The sequence below is a fragment of the Symsagittifera roscoffensis genome, chromosome 4 (genome assembly GCF_963678635.1).
Source record: "Symsagittifera roscoffensis chromosome 4, txSymRosc1.1, whole genome shotgun sequence".
Taxonomy (NCBI): domain Eukaryota; kingdom Metazoa; phylum Xenacoelomorpha; order Acoela; family Convolutidae; genus Symsagittifera; species Symsagittifera roscoffensis.
The window spans coordinates 74,995,279-75,010,461 of NC_087065.1; the positions used below are offsets into that span (position 1 = coordinate 74,995,279).

Genomic DNA, 15,183 nt, shown 5'->3' on the forward strand with positions numbered 1-15,183 from the left:
TAAAATTTGTCTTGCTGAAGTTACTTACTCTATAATTGTGTACATTTTTTATTGTAATTTTCAGTTTCAATTTCTTTGGTGCGTTTTAATGAATAACACCAAACATGAAAATTGATGAAAATATTTTTGGACAGGACTTTGAGCTTATAGCAGAAAGCGAAACTGGATGGAATTACGAAAACAAATTTAGCAATTATTTGCAACAATTGGATTTCTTGGAAGATATCATTTTTCAAGCTTCCAGAGTAAATACAAACACTGTCGTAAATACAAACACTGCCGAGACTAAATTGTCAGACGAAGTTGACGACCTCAAAACTCCTGATAGATCGTTCTGCGCTCAAATTAATTTCTGTGACGAGATTAAAAATTATACAAAAACGACAAACTTTACCCTGCTTCAAATCAACTCATCCAGTTTCGAAAACGATATCGAATTGTTCCTGGGAACCGGTAAAACTTTTGCCGAGAAAGTTCGAGCAACGAATCCCGAATTGGTTCTCTCAGTTCTCGGCTGTCGAGATGGAGCAGTCGTAATGCAAGACGACGTGCATGCTTCTCGCTTCAAAAGCGGGTTCAATTTGGCGGCAACTTCTATCAACTCTTTGATCTTGACGAGCGGGGGGAGGGGAGGGGTGGACGGGTTTGCGTGTGAACAATTACGTGATCAGTTGTTGATGCAGTACGTGGGTTCAAGAGAACACAGGTGTACTTTAGCTGGGGTTTGTGATTTGCAAGATGTTGATCAAGGTCGCCGTATTCAAGATTGGGCGCTGGTAAGTCTTTAACTGATCTACTATTTTTCTCATATTTGATAATTAGGATTCATTGTTACGTAATTATTGATCCGACCACAAACTTTTTGTCGGAATTTTGAGTTCGATTGTGTATTACTTTTGTTAATTTTTTTCACTCAAATCATTTGATATCGAAGCTAAACGTCAGATGGGGTCAAATGATTTATTGGCGAACAAAAATGAACAAACGATTTAATTTCTTTGTTCCAAATTTCGACGATAGTGTCGGAATATTTAAGCTTGTGGTGATTTTTTTATTCAGCCAAATTATGGTTTTTTTAGCTAAATTTGTCTGAAAGATATCGGTGCTGGGAGCTCAAATGTAGAAAAAAAATACCCGTGATTGTTTCTTGTAAACTTATGAGGGATTGAAAAAGGCCAATTTGGTCGATTTGGGAAAAATAACGTTGTTTTGTTGTTGTTGTTGTTGTTGTTGTTGCTGTTGTTGTTGTTGTTGTTGTTGTTGTTGTTGTTGTTGTTGTTGTTGTTGTTGTTGTTGTTGTTGTTGTTGTTGTTGTTGTTGTTGTTGTTGTTGTTGTTGTTGTTGTTGTTGTTGTTGTTGTTGTTGTTGTTGTTGTTGTTGTTGTTGTTGTTGTTGTTGTTGTTGTTGTTGTTGTTGTTGTTGTTGTTGTTGTTGTTCTTGTTCTTGTTGTTGATGTTGCTTTTGTTGTGGTGTTGTTGTTGTTGTTGTTGTTGCTGCTGCTGCTGCTGCTGCTGCTGTTGTTGTTGTTGTTGTTGTTGTTGTTGTTGTTGTTGTTGTTGTTGTTGTTGTTGTTGGTGGTGTTGTTGATGCTGCTGTTGTAGTGTGTTGTTGTTGTTGTTGATGCTGAGAACTTTTAGCTTTGAACTGATGGGAATTGGTCGCTTTTCAATTCTTTTAACAATTGTGCATTTTTTTCTGCACCGTTGGCAGTCGCGCTCATTTTGCCTTTAGCAGATGTTGTTTACAGTGTAATGTTGTCCGTTCATATCTTTCCATATCACTTTTGAGATTTCAATTTGGATTCAAGTCATGTTGTTGAAGTCGACATGTTTGTCTATTTGGTTTTCACATTGGCGATTTTGAAAAACAACTTTCGTTCTCAGATTCGATTGTGGGTACTGCTATAGATATAGGAGCACATGTCTTTCATGTTCGTGAGAGAATAAGAAGATCTGTTAATTGCGGTATTCTTTAGTACACTTGTTTATTATTTATTGCCTTCTTGTTGCATTCTTGTTGCATTATTGCATAATTGCGTTATTGCTCTTCTTAAAACACGCATCAGGGTCCATACTAAAATGAGGCTGACCACTTTTGTTAAACTATTATAATATGAAGCGTTAAATTCTTGCTTTGTAGCTTGCAAAAAGTGTAGATGGATAAAATGAAGAAAAAGTGTTTTATGTCAGTTTTTCAACAAGTTTTTTTTTTAAATGGCCTCAAAGAGTAGTTGAAATTTTCAGGCGAACCCTGACTTGTTTGAGCAGTCCTGTTTAGTTTTTAAATCCACAGTGAACTAGCTTACCTAGAAAACGCAGAAACACCTGTTTGCGAAAATGTTGTACGAAAAGTATAACTTGCCCTTATTACAAAACTTTTGAATCAGTTTCAATTTTCTGGGTCAATAAGTATTCTTAACTCAATTTTTGAACTGTCGAAAGATTTTTTTAGGATCATAATGATTTTCAGTACTTTTGAATACCTATGTTTTTTTAATACTTATGAAATGAATTCCTGAAAATGGTTAAAGCGTAAACATAACTGCTTGTAACAAGCTGAAATGAATTTTTTTTACGTCGATCAGTAGTTTTTGATTGAATTGTTTGTTTTCAAAAAAATGTCTCGAAAATATTATTTTGATTTAAAAGAATTTGGGAAAAAATTACAATGAACACAATGAACACAAGCTGATTTGTACTAGCAAAACAAGACATTACCTGCTACTGTTTTTTTTGCATTGCGGGAGCTTACGAAGAGACTGAAGCTATCCTGCGTGGTTTTGCTGCTTTGCAATAGCTGATGCAGATTTTTTTGAAACCGCAACTGGCAAACAGTTTTTTCAGAGTGTTTCTAGTTATTTTAGTACCATATGGCCGGCTGGACTGTTTTTCATTTGTCCATAGGATGTTTCGGATCAAATTAACATCCTCCTTCCCCCTCCAGCAAGACCAAGTTAAGATCTTTCACCCCAATCATTTAATTCAGAATAAATTTGCGCGATGAATTCTATGTGAAATGCTCAATTATAATTGGCTGAAAATTGCTAATTAGAACCAAGTTAACATCCTCCCCCCAAGCGGCTTTGGGGGGGGGGGGGGTTGTTAACTTGGTCCGATATTTCTTGTTTTAGGATTGTGCAATTCAATCTACCGACGAAGGTCCAGTTTTCAATTACAACTCAGTTAAAAGCAACGCCGCCTCCAGCAATTCACGGCAAATATGTTTGAATTCTCTTCTTGACGAGCTAATTGTTCTATCACATGGCAATCCAGATCAAAAAAGTTACAAAAAACAGCCTGAAAATCTGTCGGACAAATTCCGTTTCGAGCTAGAAAAACACTTGCATCAAAAATGCCCAGTTGTTTATGTTTTAATAGGAGGAGAAACCGAAATTTTGCAACGGGCTAAAATGGCGCTGGATGAAAGTATGCCTCTGGTTTTGTGCACGGATACGGGCGGAATTAGTGACGTCATTTCTTCAGCGCTGAAATCTTCAGCTAAAACTTGGCAGCGACACAAAATCTTCACCAATTATCACTCACGAAGACTTGAAGCGCAAATTCGAACTCTCATTTCTCGAGAAACTAAAGCATCAGAACTCAAAAATGATGATCAGATAAAAGAGTTAGTTGATGTATGTTTAGAAAACCTAATCGCGATTTGCAAGAAAAGACCTTTGGTTGTACAGTGGAATTTTCATTACCAAGATTCGAAACTGGAAACTTCCATTCTCAAAGCTATTTTTTCGAGTACCGAACATAGAAAAAATAAATTGAATTTAGCTTTAAGTTGGAACCAGTGCGATGACAACGTCAAGACCATCGTCGACTCGTACGAATCAGTTCTTGAAATCAAAGGAATAAGAAATCTGATTTTTGATGCGATCAATTGTGAAAAACTGGAGTTTGTCCAACTTTTTCTGGACCACGGTTTAATCATGCCGCGTTTCTTAAAACCAAGTATTCTACATGCGCTGTACCAAAAGTCGATCAAACAGTTTCGACCATTTGAGCGTTTGATGAAAAGAGCTTGCGGCTCGAACAAAACGAGTTACAATCTTGACGATATATACCATGCTGTCGAGTTTTATACTTCTGCCAAGCCACGAGATGCTGCGTTCAGAAAGCCGAGTTCTCATTCAGACAATTCTTATCCAAAAACTAACAAAACAAGTATTTCAGAGCAGAACGCCTGTTTTCAGAACCCGTTTCGTGAACTGGCGCTTTGGGCCGTTTTTTCGAACAAACCAAACTCAGTCAAGTTTTACTGGCAAAAGAGCGAAAATCTTCTTGTATTTTGTCTCGTTATTTCCGAGCTCTGGAAAGCCTTGTCTTCCGTTTTATCGCTGGAGCTTAAAGAGCTGGAACAAAATATGCTCGAGAATGAACGTGCATACAACAAAATAGCGCTCGAGATTCTTAACGAGTGTTGGCATGAAAACAAGCAACTATGTCAAAATTTACTGGAACTAAAAGACGACACGGTCGGGAATCGAACCCCAGTCGACATTGCGGGGTACTGCGAAGCGAAGCAGTTCATAGCAGCGCCTAGCGTGCAGTTTATAATAGACGAGCAATGGAAAAACGGAATGCAAGGAAGTTCTTGGAGTATTTTGTCTACATTAGCGCTGCCGTTTCGAATGAAATATTTGAAGTTATCAAATAATTATCATGATCTCGATAAAGAGTTTCACTCGGACAAACTACTTGATTTGGACCGACTTGAAAACACAATATGTATGGCCAACCAAGATTCGCCAGCTGATCAATTTAATTTCTTGGACACTGAGGATGAAACGAATTTTGACAAATCTGAATTGAAAGAAAAAACCGAAACGAATTCGACTGAAGTTGACCTTTTTATGGTTAAAGCGCAAACATTATGGAGTGCTCCGATTACAAAATTTGTGACGCATTCGATTGCCTACTTGTTATTCCTGTTTCTTTCGTCCAAAATCTATATAGTAAGCAAAAAAAGTAGTAGTAAGCAAAAGTAGAACTCAAAGCAATCTTGACATGTTTTGACGAGAAAATTGTTAAGTTGATAGGAAATTTGTTATTATCTGACAGATAATTTTATACAATGAAGCTACAAAACAATTTTTTTCTCAAACTTTTTGGAAGCAATCCTCAGAAAAAAAAGAAACATGCTTGATAAAAAATTCCGATGAGGAAGCTCAAACGCCTCGAAATGAACTTCTAACTTGAGTAAGCTTAAAAACAATGCTTTGTCACTTGTTCAGAAAATATAACTTTTTGAAATTGCTGTTATTTCTTTTTCAGAGAATCGAAGACGTCGGAAATGATCAAGGTGCCTGGATCCAGTTCTGCTTCATGCTTTGCTACGCCTTGGAGATCTTCCGACAACTGTTGACGGAAGACGCTTCCTGGAACCTCAAGGTCAAACTATGGACCAAATCCGAATGGAACATAGTGGACTTGAGTTACCTTTCTCTCGGCATCTTCGCCTTCATTTCTAACTTCGTGCCTGGAACTTTTGATGTGGTCAAAGGCGTGTACAGCTTGGTCATTTTCCTTATGTGGCTCAGACTGTTGAGACTATACCAGTGTAATCCCAGGTAATCTTATAAAAAAAGGTTGTAATTACATTTTAAGTGTTGACAAAAAAAAACAGATTAAAACATTGGAAACAATTTAAATAATTCAGTTGTGAGTGTGTGTGTGTGTGTGTGTGTGTGTGTGTGTGTGTGTGTGTGAATTAATAATTCAGTCGTGAGTGTGTGTGTGTGTGAATGGTGTGTGTGTGTGTATGTGTGTGTGTGTGTGTGTGTGAGTGTGTGGTGTGAGTTGGGTTTGAGTGTGTGCGACCTCTGATTGTAGCGACTACAAGACCACTTTTTGCATTTTTTTAGAACCCCTAATTTTATATTTCGTCTTGATGGAATGATTCTTTTTTTTATCTCGCTAAATTTTTGGCTTGCTGTTCTACCTTTCGAAGCAAATCAGGAATATATATGCTCGGGGTGGTTTGTTCTTATTATTCAGATCAATTCTCAAAAATATTTCCCTTGAGGGATCTTTCCATGGATCTTCGCGTTCACTTCTAGTTATCCTGGCTTAACGATTGCTGTGAAACTTTCTCAAGTAGATTTGCGTGACTATAAGAGCGCTGTGATACTTTGATGCTGAAAGCTTAATGCGCATTATTTACGCGTGGCAAATTACTCAGCGCCACAAAATCGGGCTCTTTTCCAGTTCCCCCTTTTGTTGTGTTTTTCTGAAATTCAAAATATGAAAGTCTTTTTAAAATGAATTTTCATGTCGCAAATTGCAATGAAACGTGTCAGCGTGAACAACTGAATAAATTTTCACAACAATTCTTACATGCAAAAAGCCGTGTGAACAATTTCAAACAGCTTTATTTTGTTGTTTTACTAGGGGGAGGGAAACTGGAAAAAAGCCCAAAATCGTTCCACATTTAATTGAGGCAGTTTAATTGGTATACTAATTCCAATCAAAATTCTTAATTTTCAGCTTAAAGTTCATAGTTTGTCAATATTTCATTAATCAAAATTGTTCGAGACCAGTTTATGGACATTCGAGTCGGAACATTCATGGAGTTGCCCTGATTTGAGCAGTCTTGTTAATATATCTACAGCAATGATTGTGCCCAGGTAGTCATCTGCAGCAAATTTTTTAGAAATGGTTGAACAAAATTGATCAAAAAATTTGTTTAGACATAAACTCAGATTGCGACATTTATTTGCTGCATATTATGAGTGTAAGTAAGCCAGCCGAAGTAAAGGCCAACACAACATACAGAGAGCTTATAAACCAGCCGAAAACTTACGTCATTAGAATATCAATTGGAATGAAATCATACGAAATATTTAAGATCATTTATCCACGAGGGATAGGACCAACATACGAGCTGTACAGCTCATCACGGCGAACCGCTGTTGTGCCCCTGCTTAAGAACTACATGCAATTTTTTTTTTGGTTATTTTTCTGGGCTGGGCACCCTCAAGCAACGAGCACGGATCATGGTGGGCCTCGTACATCCGACCTTTCGATTGAGAGGCGGAGACGTTAACCACTTCACCACTGCTCCCCTCGTGGAATTAAACTTGAATAACTTTCGTAACTGTTACATGATTGGTGCCCAACTATTTTATAAAACTTACCTATTAGGCTGATTGTTTGTTCAGCTGGTTTATATACCACCTAAGTTTGCAAGATTTTTGCAACTGTTACATAATTACTTTATATCTATTGCATAATAGTTAATAGTTTTTGGCTGGTTCACATAGCAGCTGATTTATTTTTCGGCTGGCTTATACACCACCCATATTATTGATATTATTGCTTGACATTTATCTCTGAAGATTAATAAAAAGGGCTGTAGATTGTCATTAACTGATTTCTGATGGTAAATAGCAATTTTTTTGATTGGGTTATTAAAATTTAATATGCATGGTCATTTTTTAACTCGCTTTTTGTTAAAGACACTCTATCAACGAATTGAAGTTTGTTGAAGATTTGCGGGAATTGCGACAATTATTAAACGTCAGATTAGTTTTTGTTTTTTGTTCCAATGATTCATCGATCGTTTTGGACAATGAGTTATTGTTTTCCTATCAAAACCAATAACTGTTTGATTTTATCAATTAGTTCATTTTAGTCTACTTTTTTCTGAACAAAAATCCAGGCAACTAGAAACTAGACAATGATAATTGTTTGAGGGACATAGCGTTTGCTGGAGGCAAAATTCAAAAATTTTGCAAAAAGAGGAAATCATTCTCGGGGAAGCAAATACAAAACAGCCTAATTAGTCGTTGCATCAGGGCAGTCAAATGTACCTATTTGGCCTAACAAATAGCATAGTTTTGGGATAACTACCTCAATGAAGCAACGACAAAGAGTGATTTTAAATCTTATCCAGAAAGAGTGTCAACCAGCCTAACATTATTTAAATCTAATATCCCGGGTTGACGTCCATAGAAGAAAAATGCTTATCATACAGTTTCATATATGAAGTCTATGGAAAAATGCTTATCATAGAGATTCATAAAAAATTTAAAAAGTGTTTAAAAGTTGTTAATGAACATTTTTGGTCTAATTGCCTCTTTTGAAGCTTATTGGTCATTAAAAAACGATTTAAAATTTTTTATAAGAAATGCTTATCATACAATTTTCATGTATGAAAATTATAAAATAGTCATTTTGTCATAGAATAAATTTTCAAAAATCACCAAAAAACGTGCCTGGGTAACTTTAAATAGATTTACATTAGTATATCTATGATAGAGGGCATATTGACAATCAAAAACATAATTTTAATTTCGGTCAGAAAAATGCTTATCATAAAGTTTTCATATATGAAAACAGTATGATATGCATTTTTTTCATGACCAAAAAAAATTTGAGGTAAAAATTTTTAATCCCTTTTTTGGCTGCAAGTTTGCTTTTGTGCTAAAATATAAATTTTACGAAAAAAAAATTGCATGCAAAATTTGACATTTTTGTGTTTATAACGTAGTCCAGGATCAGTTTCTCACCCAAAAAACCCAAAAATCACATGAAAATGTTTTTTTTGTAAACACGATTATTATCTTTTGTTTCATTTGCTGAAATAAAAATAAATTTGTAAAAAAAACAGGTCTGTTTTTTCTCATCCATCATAATTTTCAAGCTAAAAATTATCTAGCCATTTTCAAAAAGTTACTTTTTTGGTGTATATTTCTATGTGAAAATGTTGAAAGTAAATTTTATGGCTAAAACCACCAAATGCAGTTTATCTGCGTGGTAACTGCCAGTTACTCTCTGGGTTTTTTCATGACAAAAAATCCTTGGTTAGTGTTTCGGTTGAAACACGAAATTTCGAAACAAAAAGTTTTTGAATATTCATATATGGAAAAAATGTATATCATACAATTTCAATATCATACATATGGAAAAAATGCTTATTTGGCTATTTTCATATATATACTTTTACTCTATGAAATTGTATGAAAGAGTATAATAGGCATTTTTTTCATATAAGAAAAATGTATGATAACCATTTTTTGTCGACCCGGGATGTTATTTTTCTTAAAAATTGCAGTTTGGTCTGAGAACGTATCAATTGTGTCTGTTAAAAATTAATTTGACATTCAAAAATGAGTTTCAAAAATTTGGAAATTCAAAATTTTGTATTGAAAACAATTTCATGGCTTCTGTGATGAAATAAAAAAAATCAAGCCATTTCAATTACATTGCGTCTTTTTTTTCTGATTATCAAATCAAAACTAGCATCCATCAGATGGTCAGATATAATCTTAAACTCTCTCGTGAAATCTTGAATCTTGTTTCTTTTCATGTTCTACATATTTTTGTTGATTGTATATTTTTGTATTTATAGCAATAGTTTTGTGCCATTATTGTATCATTTTAGATGTGGACCCATATGGTGCATGATTCGAAGGATGCTGGTTCATACAGCCATCCTGTTTGCTTCATTCTTCTCAGTCATAATTATTGGCAGTGGCCTTGCTATGGCTCTTTTCAGTATAGACGCTGTAGGCGAGGGTGATTACACTTCATACCAGTGGATTTTTCTAAGACCATACCTGATGATTTTTGGAGAACATTTCATCGAAAATGTCAGCCAAGGCAGAAATGCGAAACTCACTACAATTTTCATCGTCGTATTTTCCTTCGTAGTGAATGCTTTGTTACTCAATTTACTAATCGCTGTTTATGGCTCAATTTACTACGAAATCAAGGAAAATTCGAAACTTGAATGGATGACAGAAAAGTTCTGGGTACTTGTCGACTACCAAAAGAAAACGTTGATTCCCCCACCCTTGGGAATTTTCGAAACTACCTTCAAATTAGTCCAGTTTTTAATGAGTAAACGGAAAAGAAATGAGAAACAACATTATTCCACGGAACTTCGCAATTTACGAAAGTTCGAGAATTTTTGTACTAAGAAAGCGTTGAAGAAGTTGCAAAATATGGAGTCGAAAACTGAACAAAAACTGGAACAGTTAATAAAAATAGAAAAAAATCAGAGTAACCAAATTACAGAATGCACTACACTGCTGCAAGAATGCAGACTAACTTTAGAAGAAAAGCGACGTGAAAATCTGGAACAAGAGATGAACTTGAAGCAAATTAAGAGCTCAATTTTGACAACACAGGCAGCAAATAAGTTCCAGAGCAAGTTGAAGTCAAAAAAATTTGCAAAGCAGGATGAAAGTCCGCCTATATAAAAGTAGAGCAACCAAATTAAGTATAATCTTCATAATCTCAGATTTTGTAAATTTTGAATGCACTAGTTTCTCAAAAAGCAAACAATATTTCAAGTCTTTTTTTATTATAGTAGTGATGATGATTTCCTGCGATCCCCAGGGGCAGACCATCATGACCTTATCTTTATAAAGACCCCTTTTTGACCAAACTTTCTGCGCAGCAGGCAAATTTGTGAAAAAAAAACATGCCAAAAAAGGCAATTTGAATTCTTTTTTGAAAAATTTTGACAAAAAAGCTTGATTTGAATCCGCTGGTAGTTTTGAGGACCCCATGATGCATCCTCCCTTTTGAGGGCGAAGCAACACTTTCGCCCAGAAAAAGAAGCCAAAATAGTTTTCTGGACCCAACCAACCCTTCAAAAAAAAATTTTGTTTATTTGTTTCCACGCCACCTTTGGTTTTACTTCAGACCATCTATCCGTGAAGGACCAAACTACGAGCTGTACAGCTCATCATGGCAACCCGCTCTTGTGCCCCTGTTTGAAAACTACATTCAATTTTTTTGCCCATTTTTCAGCGTGGGTTAATGTTGTCTCACCCTCAAGCAACGAGCATGGATCATGGTGGGCTTCGAGCATCCAACCTTTCGATTGAAAGGGAGAGACGTAACAACTTCACCACCGCTCATATTGTTTTACGAATCATTTTTATCAGTTTTTGTACTGGTTTCAAAGTATGATCCCGTAAATAACCTCGAATAGAAGTGTAATTCAACCAAAGATACTTTTAAATTAACGTAAGTATATAAGAATAAAATCAAACTCTAAACGGTTATCAGGCCATTGTTTTTCCGGAAAATACTTGAATTTGGTCAAAGCAAGGTTGCAAATAAGACAATTTGATGCGCCTAATTTCATTGTTTATTTTACGCTAAAAACATAATGCTGTAATTCTGAAATTTTCTCAAAACCGCAGGATTCCTTATTTAGGTTGTTTGTGTCTTTCATTTTTTGAAAAATCATCAGAAATTTGAGTTAAGTTGCTTATAATTTTTTGAAATCTACTTAGTATTAAATTAGAAGTATGCTCTCGAAAAACCACTTGCATACCTTAATCAAGGTATACAAGTGGTTTTTGAGACCATACTTCTAATTTAAAACTCAGTTTTTATAACAAAAATTAAAAAATTATTATGGCCATTGTCCTAAACCTTTATTTGATTTTTCTATTACCAAAGGCTTAAGTATATTGAGACAATTTTATCTCAATCGGTTCCATTTAGTGCTCTGAAACAGCTAAAAAAAACTGTTTGATCGTGCGGCAAATCAAACAGACGAAGTTTTAGAAAACTCTCGGTGGAATCTGCATCTGGTTTGACCAATAGACAAACAGTTTAAAATGTTATACAAAAAATGTTTTTTCTTTGAGAAAATTTCAGATCTATTCAGTGCTGATTAAATTTATTGTGACAAAATGAATAAAACGTGAATTTCAAAACGCGTTTTCTCAAATGAGTTGACTTTGGACAACAAACAACAGAATTCAATCTTGCTTAAAATTTTAACAGAATTACTATAGCGCAATTTGTTTTGCAAAATTCCATCCCAAAAACTTATCCCAAAAACAATAATTTTTGGCTTCATTTAGTCAATGAAAAGTTACGCCAAAACTACATGATCGATTGTAAATAAAAAGTATACCAAAACAAGCCTCTTATGTAGCCAAACAAACTCTAAAAAAATTGTAACCTCCTAAAAGGGGCTCAAAAGGTTGAAAATGCTTTTCTTGAAACAAACTGGAGTTTTATCTAGTAGAAAAGACATTTTTCAACTATCAAACAAAAATAAATATGTTTATAAAAAGCGAAGAAAATTATACGCTTTTTAAATGTTTTTAGGCTAAGTGGCTTGCAGCAATATAATTTTGTCAGTAAATGAGCAGAAACATTTCGAGAATTTTTTGATGGACTAAACTAAGCCAAATTTTGGGATAATTTTTTGGACCAGAAGTTTGCAAAACAAATCGGACCATATTTTTTCTGTTACAATTTTAAGCAAGACTGATTATCATTGTTTTTTTTGGCTAAAATTAACCCAAATCGAGAAAATTGCTTTTAAATTTCAGTTTTTTTTTGTTTTTTCATTTTCTCCGGATAATTCGAATTAGCACTGTACTCCTGCTACCACTCAACAATATATTTCGCCAATTTATTTTCGTTTGATTGGCCTAGTCGTGTAAATTTCAAAGAAAAATGATTTACGCTGCCTTTTTCTGTTCAGCTCGTAAAATGTCGTAAAATCATTAAATCAATCAAACATTAGTTTAGAAGCTGCGTTGACCAAAATTTAAAGCCAAAATGGTAAATACATAACGTTTGGTCCGCTGTACTTCCGCCCGTTGTTAGAGTTTTCCAATGATATACTAGATTATTATACAAAGTAATTAACTAAAGTATAGTTACATTTATCGTTCCGACTTTGGTAACGAAAGAAATGGAATATTTATGCTCGAGTGGTTTTTTAAGACAAAGAGTTTTGATTTTTCATTTAAGTTTTTTTGACGGATTTTTTTTCTATCATTCAAAAAGTATTGTTGTCTTGCGCGAAAACTTGAAAAGAAATTTCACTTGACGTAATTTCTAGTCTTTGCCCTGATATACGAGCAGCCTTGTTTGTCTTCAGCATTGAAGCATGGAGTCATAATTGAGTCTCAATAGATGAATACTCACTCCATTCAGTGCTCCTGAGGAACAGTTCAAGTTGAGTTTTGTTATAATGGTTTAATTTATAACCATTTAGTTGCCAACGTACTTTTGATCATTTTGATCATTCACAATCTGATAACAATTTTTTATTGCCATGAAAGTTTTTCATCCTGCTATTTCTGGCAAAAAAGAAACAATGCAGACAGTTTTCGTGCAAAAATTAACATGAAAATGTGTAGAAGTGTTTGATGAAATTACTACGTAAGACCTAAGAGTTATATTGCAATCAAAAATATTGTTGTTTCGATCTCGTATTGAGGAAAACGCTGAGTTTTTGGACATATTTTTTGCTCGCTTTGGTGGCTTAGAATTAAAAGTTCCACCTTTAAATTTAAATTGGAAGTATTTTTAAACGTTTTCTACGACCCCCTTTTAAGTAGACAAGGATATATTTTCTTTTACTGACTCATTATTCTAGCCATTTGGTGCTTCTTAGATTGCAAAAAAAAACTGGAAAAAAATCATTTTTAAATTCAGAGCATCAAATTTTTTAAGAGGCTTATAACATAGCCAACTAGTTGGAAAACTAGTTGGAAAAGAATATTGAACGCAAGGAAACAGAAAAGAACAGACTAGTTTTTTCATAAAATTTTAACTTTTGAATTCGGAACAAAAAATAAATAGATGGCCTGAAAATTCTTGGATTTGTAGAAAAGTTTATAATGAAAAATTTTCTGTTAAAATTTTCTGTTGAGAAAATTGGGCCAATAGGTAAAACTTTAATTTCACTGGGAAATCTGATAGTTAATTTCCATTTTCGAAATTAGAAGTCGATCACGTTCAGAAGTGACCTTTACAATTAGAAGTGACCTTTACAAATTTGCTGTTCGATAAAGGAGTTTGCCTTCCTTTTAAGTCGATTAGAAGTGACCTTTACAATTTTGCTGTTCGATAAAGGAGTTTGCCTTCCTCTTAACAATAGAAATGCAGTATATTTAAAAAGAAATTAAAAATCAATTCGCGAAAAATCAAAACTGAGCGTGAACAAATTTTAAGATTTTTCCTGAAAAAAAAATCAGCAAGACCTATATAATAGTGCTCACTACGTTCAGTATTGTTGAAAATCTGTCGAAGGTTGTTTATTAGAAGTACATAATAATTTTCAGGAGTAAAATTAATCCAAGATCAAGTTTTCCACAATATTTTTCTAAGTCGAAAAAAGCGTCTTTAATACTTTCGGATAGCCTAATGATACAATTTTAATTATATCTGCGTTAGTAGTTTTTAAAAAAATTTAAATAAAAAAAAACAATTAACAATTTTGAATTCAGTTGGATTTTGGAGAGAAATGTACAACATAAGGGTTGAATACAAAAACGAAAAACAAACAACAAAAATTAAAAGCATTTTTTACAAAAATTGTTTTCCAATTGAAATTTACTGAAGCATTTACCGAAGTATGAGTATTTGCACTGCCAAAGCAAGTTAACACATGCAAAATGTTAGTTTAAATAATCAGTAAACCCATTTAAGATTATGAAGCGACCAGGATATTGAATACCCTCCCTTAAACCCAACGCTGGCATACTTGATTTTTAAATAGACATGGAGCGCATGACAAATTTACACAAAACACATTGCAAAAATGGAGGACGAAAAATCGAAAAGGGACTCAAGCTCTCTTTAATTTTATTTTGCATCAAACTCAATTAAAATTAACAAAGTATTTTTGAGTCGGTTGATTCGGATGGTGATCACGCTCTCTCGTCAGTTGTTGTTGTTGTTACTGTTGCTGTTGCTATTGATGTTTCGACGGCATCCATTGGAAGCCTGGCTAGAAATTTTACAATGAAGTTACTTGAGAACACAAAAGGTCAGTACAAATGCTGAAGCCTTCAATTTTCGAAAAACGCCTTGCATCATCTTTTGAACTTTTTCAAACGTTCTGCAACAGAGCACTTTGGCAAATAAGGATCTTTTTAAAGCTTTAGAATTCCAGGAGAAGTCAAAAATTTAATGTGGTCGATTTGAAAAAATTGACAAAAATATGAAAACAAGATGCGCCCCTTATTGAGTAAAAATCTTCCCCGCCATTTTTTTCCAACCCCTCTTTCCAATAAATCTTTGTATGATCGGATCCAAAAATCAAGTCGGCTCAAGTTAACGTCCCCCCTTCCAGATGGACCAAGTTAAGATCTTCAACTTCAGTATTTAATTCTGATTAAATTATAATATGCTCGGTTGTAATATGCGCAGAATGTAATATACGCTCCATGTAGTATGCTCC

General features: G+C 34.3%; 3 protein-coding genes across 5 annotated transcripts in view; 1 reads left to right on the forward strand and 2 right to left on the reverse strand.

The window, feature by feature from the left end:
* The window catches only part of LOC134843582 (ankyrin repeat and SOCS box protein 8-like), a 349,755-nt gene that overhangs the window by 178,423 nt on the left and 156,149 nt on the right, over nt 1-15,183 (reverse strand). The window lies entirely within an intron of this gene.
* LOC134844538 (transient receptor potential cation channel trpm-like) lies at nt 33-10,327 on the forward strand. The gene is made up of 4 exons (XM_063861264.1): nt 33-776; nt 3,131-4,963; nt 5,283-5,578; nt 9,394-10,327. The coding sequence occupies exons 1-4, from the start codon at nt 105-107 to the stop codon at nt 10,211-10,213; spliced, it is 3,621 nt and encodes a 1,206-aa protein (XP_063717334.1). The 5' UTR covers nt 33-104; the 3' UTR covers nt 10,214-10,327.
* The window catches only part of LOC134843581 (allatostatin-A receptor-like), a 147,487-nt gene continuing 146,564 nt past the window's right edge, over nt 14,261-15,183 (reverse strand). Inside the window, exon 8 of one of the 3 annotated variants that reach the window (XM_063859723.1) lies at nt 14,261-14,726. In XM_063859723.1, the coding sequence (XP_063715793.1) occupies nt 14,651-14,726 (76 nt within the window). In that variant the 3' untranslated portion in view covers nt 14,261-14,650. Of the gene's footprint in view, nt 14,731-15,183 lie in introns of all 3 variants that reach the window. The other 2 variants (XM_063859721.1, XM_063859722.1) reach the window with 2 other exon arrangements.